This window comes from Hakea prostrata, chromosome 3 (genome assembly GCF_041222555.1).
Source record: "Hakea prostrata isolate BN-2017 chromosome 3, UWA_Hpros_2, whole genome shotgun sequence".
Lineage (NCBI taxonomy): Eukaryota > Viridiplantae > Streptophyta > Magnoliopsida > Proteales > Proteaceae > Hakea > Hakea prostrata.
In genome coordinates, this window is record NC_142602.1 from 61,764,587 (window position 1) to 61,778,458 (window position 13,872).

Below are 13,872 nucleotides of genomic sequence, written 5' to 3' on the forward strand. Positions count from 1 at the left end.
TTCTTTTTCTTGCCTTCAATTTTTGGGGTAAGACACACTGTATTAAATGGTACTTGTTAAAGGATGAAATCTTCTCTTTTGCATTAAATTTCCTGTAAATTTCCAGGTGAGTTAGCTGGTGACAGCAGAACCTATTACCTATCTATTCTGTGCATTAAATTCTGTCAAATGCCCTTAGAAGTGGGTGACCTGCAGTCCCTGCTCATCTTGCTCAACTTGATAAAGAGATAGCCCGCCATCTCTTAAATGATAGATGCTGAAACCTTGGAGTGGACTTTATTTTTGGCACAGTTCTTTGATTGTAACATATGACATTTTCAAGATTCAACAAAAATAAGAGATTACATGTGTAGGATTTCAAAAATGTCAGCTATCAAGATCCATAACCATCTAATTTAATATAATTTGATGTTAGGATTAAGATCATGCATGTCACTAATGCCCTATGACCTAGGCAATCCAGATTCACTAGGGTTAAGCATGCTTTGATATCCATTCCATGGGGGGCAGGGGGCAGGGTGTGTGTTGTGTAAACAGCTCTTTCAAATGAAGCTTTGCAATTCATGATTAGTGGTTGAAGTTCTGGTTCTGCAGTAAGGATCACATAATCTAGAAATTGAGATGGACTATTTAGAGTTGTTGCAGATTTTCCTCTATATAAAGATGTGTTTGTTATTCTATTAGACATTATGAGACTTAATCAAATGTTTAAACAATCTGATACTTTCTTTGTTCCTAGCTAGGTTTATTAATTCAATGGCAGATTCTATGTCAAGGCTGGCCCTCTTAGTGAGTCTTCCATCTGAATGGTCATTGTTCAATCCATGGCTTGTAAAATTGTGTATGCAGATTCCAATGTGTGTTTGAGCTCTTATTTGTAATGAATTTCATTTTATAAAAAGAAAAAAATAAATGTATTCGATGGGGGAAGGGAGGGAAGGAAGACGACAATTGAGAAGCTTCACCAAGAACTCGTAATTAGAGTAGACCATTCACTTAACTAGTATGGTAATGATACCCGAGGTTTACTTACTTTCCTTGATAGGCGTGAACATCGTATTTTCCAACCTAATTGGGAAGTGGAAGTTTAAATCGACAACATGGCATCAAACACCGCCTTCAATCAACTAAAAAAGCATCGGATAAGGCTCAACCAAGCAAAATGGTGCATTCAGGGGAACATCAGGAACATTCCAGGGTTACCATGTAACCCAAAGGCGAATAGAAGGCAAGTTGGATCTAGTTGATATGGTTGATATATATATATATATATATATATATATATATTTCCATACGTTATTAGCTGTTGTCGATAACAAACTGTATTACTGATAAATATGCATATAAGATAATTTATAAATATAAAAATAATATAACAATCAACTATAATATTTTTTGTTAAAAAAAATATATAATAAATTTTATGTCAGGGAATATTAACCTACATGTTTAATATAAGAATCTATGTAACAAATAATGATATGTCATACTAAATTTAATAGCACATAAAACTGGACATTATGCTGTTATCGTGCAATATAATATGGGAGAGAGAAAATGGAGCCATACATAATTTGATATAGTAATGCTATGAAATGTTTGCATTTGATACCTTGGTGTATATAATAATCATGCTATTTGAGGCCTTACTCCTAATAGGTTGCACACTTAGTTAAATTATACAATTTCTCTAGTGGTTTTTACGTAAACCCTTCTCAACCAACAAAAGAGAGCTACAGCCGAAATCCGGAGTGGAAATAGGAGTCAAACCCCCGGGGGGGGGAACACCCCCGGGAAAGACATACTAGGGTGGTTTTTACTTTTTAGTAGTCATATCAATCGGAACTGAGTAATGCAAATCAAAAAGTCCTTTTATTGTAGCCAAACAAAGATACCACATACTAGTTAGACATTAGCATCAGCTGTGATTATTATTGATATAGAACAACCGATATATTTGATTTAGTATTGGTTCTTAAATCCTATTGTTGCCTACTTATCATAATTTCATTTATATAAATCTTGTGTTAATTTGCTTAAAATGGAGTGTTGGACTAGAACTCATGATAACGTATCAATTGTAGGTATTACTTGTAGAAAATGACTGGATAGATGATACGATGTCAAAGAGTGACTCTGCGTCATTTTGTTCATCTATTTCGTAAGCAATGATCTAGGTTAATCATATATAAATTTTGATTCTAAATTTGATCAGTTATATTTCTATTGTTTGTCACGTAATTGATTTCTTGTGTTGAAAGTTTCATGTCATTAGAAGTAATTCAAAGTCTAAATTCTTGACAAATTTTCAAACTCATGTGATAGAATATAAGTGCACATCCATCTATTTCATAGGTATTAACTTTTAGGGTGCTCTTGGTTGAACCCTTTTTCACTCATTCATTATACATTTTAGGGTTGATAAGGACTTAGATGTTTTAATGAATCTCATGTTTGAATAAGTCCCAACATATTAATAACCCCTTTGAAGGTTTATTAGACACTATAAAACTAATATGATACCAAAAAATAGCTCAATGATATAAAAGCAAGAATACTAGAATCTCCTTGAAAATGAGCTTTGAACCACTTGTAAAACTAACACTTATCACTTGATACAGGTGATATGATAGTGACACTTAGAACCATGGCATGGTTTATAATAACTATCATTATCCACCAATGTTGGTGTAGCTAACAGCATCATTCAAATGGTCTACATGTTCAAAACATGAGAGGAAAATCTAGAAAAATACCATTTAAAGGAAAATAATTTGGAAGGAATTTTCCCTAATTAAAAGTAATTTAAAAAAATTGACAATGACAAATCAATGTATTATATTGGTCCATTCCCGGGGTGCCCCCCTTCTTTCCTTTAATTTTTTTTTTTTTCTCTTCCTACATTTGAAATATCACCCTATTGAAAATATTTTTTAAAGATAAAGATAACATATATAGATGTCAAACCCTATATTTAAGGATGAAAAAAATTAAATCCCAAGTAAAAGTTAACTCCTCAATCCCAAAAATTCCTGTATGTTTATCCTCTCCTCTTGACTTCCTATTTATTCTCTTCCCTTTTTTTTCCTATTTCTTCTCTCTTCTTTCTTGACAGGTGGCTAAGGAATAACTTGGAAAAGCTAGACGTTAGGATTTTATTACTAAATCTTGTCCACAATTAGGTATTCTCTCTCTCAATCCCAAAAATTCTTCTCTATTTATTTTTTGCTCTTGCCTTCTTAATTCTTATTGCGGTGGAAACCTAATGGAGAACTCGACGAAAGCGGTGGAAATTTCTGCTGAGGATCTTGATTTGATGCAGCGAAGTACCAAAAAATACAAACGAGGTCGCCAGGCGAGGGAAGTGGAGGATCATATTGATCCATCTCAGTCACGTTCGTTCCTTGGAATCTGTATGAGCAATTAGGATTTGGTCATGGAGGAAATAGAGGATACTTCTCGACTTCTTGATAATGTTGAGTGGGATACTGACAATGAGGAAGAAGGTTGATCCGTCTGTGGAAGATTGTTTATGCCCGGAAATCACCTTGACGAAGGAAGAAAAGAAGAGATTGCGAAAACCCTGGAAACAATCTTTAATCTTCAAATTGATGGGTAAAAACGATAGGGTATACCTGACTCTCAAAGAGACTGAACTAGATCTGAAAACTGAGTGGAACCATAGATCTAATTGACATTGGGAATAATTATTACATTGCCCATTTTAACTTGAAAGAGGATTACAGAAGAATTTTAACGTAAGGCCCTTGGCTAGTGTCGGATCATTACCTCTCATTTCGTAGATGAGAACCATATTTCAACCCTTTGGAAGCATAGGTAAACAAATTAGTAGTATGGGTTAGATTTCCAAGTGTCTCCAATGAATATTTTGACAAAATTTTCTCACAAAGCTTGGCAGTAGGATAGGAAAGGTCATTAAGGTGGATGCTACAACTACCATGGCTACCCAAGGTAAATATGCCTGAGTCTATGTAGAAGTAGATTTGACTAAACCTCTTGGTCGTACTCATCATATTCTCTATGAGTCTCTCTTTTTGATTTGCTTTGGATGTGGAAAATATGGACATCAAAAGGAAATCTGCCCACTACTTCAATAATCTGTTAACGATGTTGCATAGGATACACAGACAAATGGACCAGGCTTTGAAGGAAGGGGAGGCTCAAGAAAAGTGCAAAATGAGATACCTGATGACACATATGGGCCTTGATGATTGCACAACGAACAAAACTTAGAAAGGATACTCATCGAAATTTTGGTGCCGGAGTGGGAGATGGTGTTGGACTGCAGGGAAGGACATCATCGAAATGTGTTGGATCAAGAAACGGTTTCGAAAAGGTTGGTATTGGATTGTGTTTTGATGCCCTTACAGTAGTGGGACTCTTAGATGAGGAGGCTAAGATGGTAAGGGAAACAATCCAAAGTCCTATTTTTTCGTCAAATTACCAAAAGCCAATGAATGTTGTAACAGTGGATTCCCCAGCCATCCTATCTTGCGCACATCCCAGGAGAAGTCAAATGAAGGTGGGAAGGAATCTTAGGGAAAATTATCAGATTTACCAAGAACCTTCTGTGGTCCCCGAGACCATCCAAAGATCTAGAAACGTAAATCAACCTATTATACACCATATATTCTTCCGAATGAAATGGCAAAAGCAAGAGAGAAGTTCCTAAACGTGGGGACTAGTTAGGAGGGGACTAAAACGGTATTAAGCAATGAGAACCAAAACCCAAATTTTATGGTGGTAGAAAATCAAGCCGCGGTCTCAGCGCGTGTGCTAGATAGCGATCAATTAGTTGTGATGAGATTTCAAGGAAAACCTCCAGATCATATTTCAGACATCGGATTTGTCATTGGATGAAGAAGTTCCCATCATCCCAATAGATAATGATATGGTGAGTGATGATGTCGTTGACTTGTCTAATAATGTTATCTCATGAAGATGTTATGTTGGAATTGTAGAGGGGCAGGTAGTAAAGCATTTACTTCCACCCTAAAGCATTATAGAAGTGAATACAAACCTGATTTGTTAATTATTGTTGAACCAAAAGTGAGTGGATCTACTACAGAAGAAGTGATTTAGAAGATGAAAGGAGTTAAGAGCTATTGTAGTGATGCTACAAGGATGGTTGGTGACATTTGGTGTATCTAGGTTAATGATGACTTTGACACTAGGCTTCTTCAGTTGCATAAACAATTTGTCCTTCTGGAGGTGATGAGTAGGGAAGGAGGTGTATGGATGATAGCTGCTTCAAATGCAAGTCCAAACGAATCCAAAAGACAAGATTACTAGGACGCCCTCCATTCGGCTATGGACATTCATAAGGTTCCTTGGTTGGTGGTGGGTGATCTCAATGACATAAGGGATAGTGGAGAAGTGAAGAGAGGCGCCCCTATCTCTGCCAAAAGATGTATAAGATTTAAAGATAACATCAACAAATGTGGACTTCTCGATATGGGATATGTTGGTCCAAAATATACCTGGAGGGTTCCGAAGTGGAGCACCTGCAGCAGAATTTAAAGGCTGTTGGACATAGGCATGTGTACAGCTGATTGGCGTTTAGTTTTCCCTGAGGCCATAGTAAGAGTAGTGCCTAGATTAAAGTCAAATCATCACCCTCTCCTAGTGGACTTAGTTCCTAGTAGAAGTCCTTTCTCAAAGAGGCCATTCATATTTGAAGCTGTGTGGGTAACACATTAGAAATTTCCCCAACTTATAAAGGAAGGGTGGAAAAATGAAATCAGTCTTCCTAAGGCACTTGAAGACATGAAAGGGGTTTTATTGGAGTGGAATCATAATAATTTCGGCAAATTAAATGTTTAAAAAAAAAGAGAATCCATGCTAGATTGGGTGGCTTTTAGAGGCGTATTATGGAGGGTCGATCGATTCCCTTTCTAAAAAATTTAGAGAAGGAACTAAGGGTGCAGCTTGAACCAGTTCTCATTAGAGAAGAAATAATGTAGGCACAAAAATCAAGAAAAACTAGGTTAGCACATGGAGACAGGAACACCAAGTATTATCACATCTCTACTGTGGCGATAAGACGAAGAAATAAAATTGAAGATCTTAATGATGAGAATGGTGATTGGATTGGAGATCAAAGAAATTTAAAGGACCATGTTAAAAACTATTTTCAAGGCCTCTTCTTCTGAAGATTTGCATTGCCCTATAAACTTGAGAACGACCCATTCCTTTCCGGTCCTAAATGATGGTTGGAGAGAGCGTATGGTGGATGTTGTCACGATGGATGAAGTCCTACGAGTGGTGAACCAACTCAGCCCTTGGAAAGCGCCTGGTCCTGATGGCTTTTAGGCTTGTTTCTATCAGAAAACGTGGGGAATCACCGGTAAATCAATTTTTGATATGGTGAAGAGTACTTTTGATCGTGACATGGAGACCAAATTAAATGAAACCCTCATTGCACTCATCCCTAAGGTGGACATTCCAGATAAAATCTCTCTTTTCAGACCTATTTCTTTATGCAATGTTAGTTTCAAGATTTTGACAAAGACCATTACTAACAGACTTAAGGACTACATGCGTAGTCATGTGGCCACTAATCAAGTTAGTTTTGTCCCAAGAAGACATATCCAAGAAAATATAGTCATTGCCCAAGAAATTTTTCATTCCATGAGAAGAAAGGTGAGTAGAATCAAGTCAATGACAATCAAAATTGACTTAGAGAAAGCATATGATAGATTGAGATGGGAATTTATTGCAAACTATTTAAGCTTGACTGGGGTACCTAAAAAGCTTATTGATATTATTATGGCTTGTGTTACTACTTCTAACTTAAGTATCTTGTGGAATGTTGAAGTAACAGAAAGTTTTTCTCCTTCAAGAGGCATTCGGCAAGGGGACCCTCTCTCCCCCTATCTTTTCGTCTTGTGTATGGAAAGACTAACACATTGTATCCAGGATGCTGTTGCCAACAAAAAGTGGAAACCGTTCATGTTTGGAAGAAGCAAGCGAGGTATTTCTCATTTGATGTTTGCAGATGATGTAGTACTATTTTCTGAAGCATCATTCTCTCAGTTGGATATCATTCAAGAGTGAAAATTTTTTTTGTGAAGCGTCCGGAAGCAAGGTCAGTATCTCAAAGACTAGATTTTTTTTTTCTTTCTAGAAATGTTCCTAAACAAGAAGTCAAGACTATCACACCGAGAAGTGGATTTGTAGAGATTGATGATATTGGGAGATATTTGGGGGTTCCAATTTGGAATGGAAGACTAACTAAAAGAAAATTTAGTTATTTAGTAACATAGGTAAAGGGAAGATTGGCTTCTTGGAAGGTGAACTCCTTATCTCATGCAGGGAGTATCACTTTAGCGAAATAGTTCTCATGACGATACCTAACTACTCCATGCAGTCAAACCCAATCCCCAAAGGCATTTTAAAGGAAGTAGAGAAAGTTACAAGAGCTTTCATTTGGGGAGAGACACAAAATCGCAAAAAGATGCATCTACTGAGTTGGGACACTTTATGTCGGCCAATTGATGAGGGAGGGTTAGGATTCTGGAAATTATCATTGATGAATGAGGCTTTCTTATTGAAAATGGTGTGGGGTTATCTGCAAAACAATTCTTTTTGGGCTGAAATTTTGAAGCAGAAATATGGGTCATCTAGAAGATCCAACCTTTTTGTAGCTTCCACTATGGATTCTCCTCTGTGGAAAGCTATGTGTAAAGTTGCTAAAGTGATGATTGAAAACTGTGTCACTCATATTGTCAATGGAAGATCGAGTTTGTTTTGGCATGAATGTTGGTTGGATTCAGGCTTAATTTTATTTGACCAGGCCATTGCCTCAATTTCCAACAAAGTGCAAAGAGAAATAATATAGAAGTATATTGATATTAATGGACAGTGGGATGTTCAACACTTTGTGCAATTTCTTCCTAAAGAAATATGCAACAAGATAATTCAATCGGTCCCACCAATTTCAAATGGGAATAGAGATTTGTATCATGTCAAGCATACAAGAAATGGTATTTACATTGTTAAATCTAGCTATGAAGTGTTGGCAGGAAAGGAGATCAGTAATTCAGTGGGCACATTCAGAAAGAATTACTGGTCAGGGATATGAAAACTTAAAGTTCCTCAACGTGTAATTATTCATCTTTGGTTGATTAGTAACCACCGTCTTCTTACAAACTCTCATTTAGGGAAATTACAGCTCTTGAATCATATAGCTTGTAATTTTTGTCTAAATCCTTTTGAAGATATTTTTCATGTGATGAGGGATTGCACATGTGAAAGGATTATGGAATCGCTTGGTTCCTACAGCTCTACGAAATAAATTCTTTGAGCTCAACCAGGAAGCCTGGCTTCTAGATAACATTTGCGGCGGTAGTACCAAAGGAAGAGATGGGTGGCCGGTAATTTTTCTCATGCATACTTTATCCATTATGGGGATGGAGAAATAAGGAAGCTCATGAAGTAGATTATCATTGACCCAACCAAGGGTTGGAAACGTTGCAAAATTTTATAAAAGGAGGTAAATGAAGCTTAGCTTCCTTGTGTATCGAAGACAGGTGGTTTATTTAAAAACAGAGAGCTGGTGAAATGGTCTCCTCCTCCTATAGGCTGGTACAAATGTAATATAGATGGAGCAACTAACAGGAAAGGGGGTTTTGCCCAAGTTGGTGGGGTCATTCGTGACCTAACTGGAAAGTATATAGCTGATTTTGCACAACAATTACAGCCATGCTTAGCACCAGAGGTTGAACTACAAGCCCTTTTATGGGGTCTACAGTTCTCTCTATTGTTGTAGAAAATTCCAGTAATTATGGAAACGGATTCATCGGAGGTGGTGCATTTGGTGCACTCTTCCAAGAAGCCTCAAGGTAAGTTTGCAGATTACATAGAAGAGATAAAGAAACTTTTGAATGATAGAAATGATATTCGCTTAGTTTTGACATACATAGAAGTGAATTTAGCCACTGATTGGATGGCGAGAGTTCACACTCAGGGAGAAAATGCCTCGCCAACCTGTCTGGATCCTCCTTTTGGCTTGGAGAGGATCCTTCAGGCGAATAAGTCTCTAATTATTATGAGTTAGTTTTCTTTTTGAGTCCCTCTGACTTCGTTTTTTTCGATTGGGTCCTTGACACCGTTTGTGTACCCAAAAAAAAAATTATCTACATTTTTAATGTGTGGGTTCACATTTGAATATAATCATATTCAGAGCAGGACTGCTATTGGACCCTACATGAGCCCACACACTATGTGTGATGAGAAAATGTCAGATGGGAGTGTGTGATGAGAAAATGTCAGTGCTCTCCCATCGAAGAGGTGATATGGACTCTCATTAGTCCAACATCCACATGTTAAATCTTGGCTCGACCCTTGAAGTCTTACACCCAAAAAGTCTTTCCTAAGAATTGGAGTCCCTGATGTCATTGGTATTAAGAGTATTACACGGTTAAACAAATGAAAAGTACAAATGAAAGGTGAGAAGAAATCCAAAGGTGACCCTTTCTTCTAAGGTAGAAAGGCAGAGTACGTGTTAGGTAGGTTAGATAAAATTTTTTCTTTAAAGGGTTAGATATTGCGTATTAAAGAGGTAGGTGGAGCTTTTATGGAAGACATAAATTTGCTTTTAATGGAAAGACGATGAAAAATAAGGTGGTTGTGAAATAAAGCCAAGGGAGGGTGGGTGTTAGCAGTGAACGTCTGGGGTCTGAAGAGTCACGGTAGACAATGGGGTTCTAAAGAAGAACCTTACAACTAACTCCTCTTCCGGCGACATCTCCTCTGGACCTCAAAAGCATCACCTCGATCGATCCTCTTCTTATTTCAGTAACGCTTCCTCCACTCTCCTCGTTCAACCAATCTCTCTTTTCTTGTTTATACCGCTAACTTTGCAGTGATGAACTTCTTCTTCAAGCTGACTCCTCTAGCTGCTCATTCATTTATGGGTTTATTTTTTCTGATTCGGACAATGGTTTCTCTTCACTGCGTCTTTACTATTTCTGCTCATTGGCTTAGTTTTCTGCTCTTTTGCTAGTTGCAACTAGAATGTTGACGTCCTTAGTTTGTGCTCCTTATATTACACCAATGAAGTTTGAATAGTAGAGTTTCTTTGAAACATCTGATTACTTGCTCTGAAAACCAATGCATACTAGAATATCAGGAAGAACCCCCAGCATTCCTACTTTCTTGTTGATCCAATATTTAATATAGCAGTAGCACTTCTCTGGTGTGGATGTTACCAGTGTTAGCAAACCATCATTGATGTCAAGATCCAGCTTAATGGTCTTCCCCCGTTTTGTTATGTAGAGTATGGGAAACATCTTGAACGTGATAAGCCACTTAGAAGAGAGAAAACTACATACAGATATAAAGAAACCCTAACCAAGGGTTGGTGCTGAGAACCAATAGACTATTGTTTTACCTTTAAACAAAGAGAGAGACTTCACATCTTATTCTATTTTCATCTAAGCCACAGTTTGATTATGTTTTCTTGGTTGTTTTAGGATTTTTATTTGCTGCAGTGGTTGCAGCATGTAGCTGACTGTTAGATTCTTGCCGCATACACAAAAATAGATTTGACGGTTGTGAGAAAAAAAAAAAAGCAATTACATATGTAAATATGAATATTTGTTTTTACATTCAAAGGTTTAATATGTTTTAATTTTACAAAATGAAGTCCCACTCCATCCCCAAATTCCCCAAACCCTAGGTGGGAATAACTCTTTTGCGAATAAGAGAGGGAGACTTTGAGGATTTTGATATGCTCAAGGTTTTGCTTCTTGTAGATAGTGAGTGACCTTGATATAATTGTTGAATCAATCTTGTCACTAAGGGAACTCTATGTGTTTCTTGCAAATAAAGGTTTGGAGCTGTGAGTTGTGAATGTGGAAATCCTATGGCTTTTCTTAAGGTAGAGAAAATACTCCCATATTGGCTAGAAAGTTAGTGGGTGGCTGCATGTTGCGACCGTTGCAGCAAATAAAAATCCATTGTTTTACTGATTTTGCTTGGGTTTAGTGCCATAAATGCGCTGAACCATTCAGTGAGATATCTTGGGCCATTCATTCTCGACTATTGAGAAACGAGTGGTTAAGATCGAAATCTAGATTGAGATGTGCGATCCAACGGCACAAAATACGCTGAATGGTTCAAAGCATTCATATCATTAGCCTTCTGTTCTTATTTTTGTTTTCTCTTTTTGTTCTTTTTCTTTGAATATCATGAATATCAGCTGTTGATATCGAAATCTCGATCCGATGGCCCAAGATGTCTCAGTGAATGGTTCAGCACATTCATATCATTGGCCTTTTGTTATTTTTTTCTTCTTTTTTGTTCTTTTCTTTGAATATCACAAGTCTGGTTTCAATTACAAAGTGTTTACTGACCATTGCAGGGTGGAAATGGCTCCAAACTTGACTCGAGATAGGTTGAGTAATCTGCCAGATGGTATACTAGAAAACATCTTTAAAAGTCTGTCAACTAGAGATGTGGTGAGGACTAGTATCCTATCAACTAAGTGGAGATACAGATGGATCTCAAATCCATATCTCATATTCAATGATAAGTGTATACCAGATTCAGTTTGTTCAGATGGTCACCATAAACTTGTGGAAATTGTCAATCATGTTCTTCTAACTCATAGAGGCCCAATTCAAGCATTTAAGATCTTTAGTTTACAACATTTGCAAACATGTCCAGAGATAAACAGCTGGATCTTGTCCCTCACATTAGATTCTTTGACAGAACTTGAAGTTCAAATTTCTGGATCTTCCCATCTTTATAGTGTTCCTCCATCTTTGTTCTCCTTTAAACACCTGATTCGTCTAACACTTAATTGTTGCATGATACCACTTCCTCCACTGGTGTTCAAAGGCTTTAGATGTCTCACAAGTTTGGATTTAGAATGTGTTGAACTTTCAGATGCAACACTGGATTGTTTGCTTTCTTCCTGCCCTGAACTAGAACACTTGTCATTGTTTGAAATTGTGGGTCTTGATCGTATTCAACTTAGAAATCCAAAACTCAAGTACTTGTACATCTTTGGAAAACGTTTATTTGATACACTGGTTTGCTGCATGACCCCAATTCTTCAGTTAGGGTTTAGATGTCTCACAAGTTTGTTTCTCATAGATGTTATTCTGTCTGATGCAACAATGGAATGTTTGCTTTCTTCCTGCCCTAAACTGGAAAAGTTGACATTGGTTGAAATTCAAGGACCTACTCATATTCAACTTAGACATCCAAAACTCAAGAACTTGATCATCTATGGAGACTTATTCATTGTTACATGCTTTGAAGATTTACAAAATTTAGTTTCTGCAACTTTTAAGCCAAGAGCTGCAACTCACCTAGACGAACCAGAAAAGTGTAATTTTGGCCATGTTCTTGGCTTTCTACTTGGTGTTGAAGAGCTTTGCTTGGGAGATTCTTTTCTACAGGTAATAGAAACTTGTGATTTTGGTACCAATTGCAAAAAAATCATTAATGCTTACTTCTAGTTGCATTTTCTTGCAGTACTTACCCTATCTCTATCTTGATGTGCCAAGGAGGCTTCCTTCTACATTCTATCATTTGAAGACAATCGATTTAACACTTAATGTGGCAGACATGAAGGAGATTTTAGTTGCTATATGTTTACTTAATAGCTCTCCTAATTTGCAAAAGCTTGTCATCTCGGTAATGCACTTGTAGAATCATCTATTTCCTCTAACAATTCCCATTATTCATTGCCTAAATTAACTTATTTGATCCTCCAGCTCCAACATGTTAAGGAATATGCACTCTTTCCTTTAATTGATATGCAAGAAGTAAAGGATCAGTTCGAGTCTTCATTCAACAAACTCTCTGCTGTAACTATCAATTCTTTTGTTGGCACTGAAGTTGATTTGATAATCACTAAATTCATCCTTGCCAATTCCCCAGTGCTGGAGCTCATGAAAATCATTCCTAGTGTGCATGACATTAGTAAAGTATTGACTTTGTCAAAAGAGCTGCTTCGGTTCAAAAGAGCTTCACCAGAAGCTGAAATTGAATTTGGACAGTAAAACTTGATAGAAGAGGTTATTCAAGAGGATTATCACTTGAGTTCTGTTCAAGTCTCTTTGATTTTTGAAGCGCCATCTTTGTATTATGTCTGAGATCACATTCAAATGTTGATCAGCACTTTGTTATATGTATTTTGATGATATGTTAGTCGCTACTTTCATTTCTCCGCTCCCTTTTCTATTCATTTTTAAGTTTGCTAGTAATTTTCTGTTTTTCTCGCTTTAAGCGTATCATTAAATTAGTTCTCAATTTAGGCGTTGCGTGCTTTTGGAGTGTGAAGTGTGAACCATTCAAGTCAAAGAGATGAACCTATTATAGGTTTTGAAAGATATAGATAAAGAGATACTTCTAAAATGCCTGATAGATTTTAGCTGATCAACTTTAGATTATATGGCCTAGCTTCAATGGCAGCAAAGGGAGCAATGGGAAGGTACCGTGTAAGCCCTTTGCTCAATACATATGAGGCTGCAATATGAATTACAGTAGAAATATTGAAGTCATGTTATGATCCGCAGGGATGCAAATTGTATTCAAGAATCAATACTAAGAGGATTTCATCACTATAAGAAGCGAATGCTTCAATGGCTGCCCTAATTTAAAAGACAAAAGATATTTGAGTTTTTACATGCAAGTCCTGCATTGTTACTAAACTCGTGACACACCCTTAAATGCCTAAAAATTACAAATGCGTTCACAAAGCTAACACATTTCTATTACCAAAAAAAAAAAAAAAAAAGCCTAACACATCTCTTGGTTAATTAGTATCTTAGTAAGGGCTGGGGAAAAAGAACCATTTTACCCTTAGTTAATAAATAGATTAAAAAAATACTAAGT

At 36.8% G+C, this 13,872-nt stretch overlaps 1 protein-coding gene across 4 annotated transcripts; it reads left to right on the forward strand.

Moving 5' to 3' along the window:
* Positions 1 to 9,678: 9,678 nt before the first annotated feature.
* On the forward strand, positions 9,679 to 13,300 carry LOC149022675 (F-box/FBD/LRR-repeat protein At1g13570-like). Of its 4 annotated transcripts, XM_089150665.1 has the most exons (4): positions 9,679 to 9,819; positions 11,387 to 12,431; positions 12,508 to 12,669; positions 12,750 to 13,300. In XM_089150665.1, the coding sequence occupies exons 2-4, from the start codon at positions 11,394 to 11,396 to the stop codon at positions 13,035 to 13,037; spliced, it is 1,488 nt and encodes a 495-aa protein (XP_089006791.1). In that variant the 5' UTR covers positions 9,679 to 9,819; positions 11,387 to 11,393; the 3' UTR covers positions 13,038 to 13,300. The 4 variants fall into 4 exon arrangements, 3 of the variants coding, with proteins under 3 accessions (XP_089006791.1, XP_089006790.1, XP_089006792.1); XR_016172450.1 differs by having other exon boundaries at positions 9,679 to 12,431; positions 12,540 to 12,669; positions 12,750 to 12,839; XM_089150664.1 differs by having other exon boundaries at positions 9,679 to 12,431.
* Positions 13,301 to 13,872: the final 572 nt, after the last annotated feature.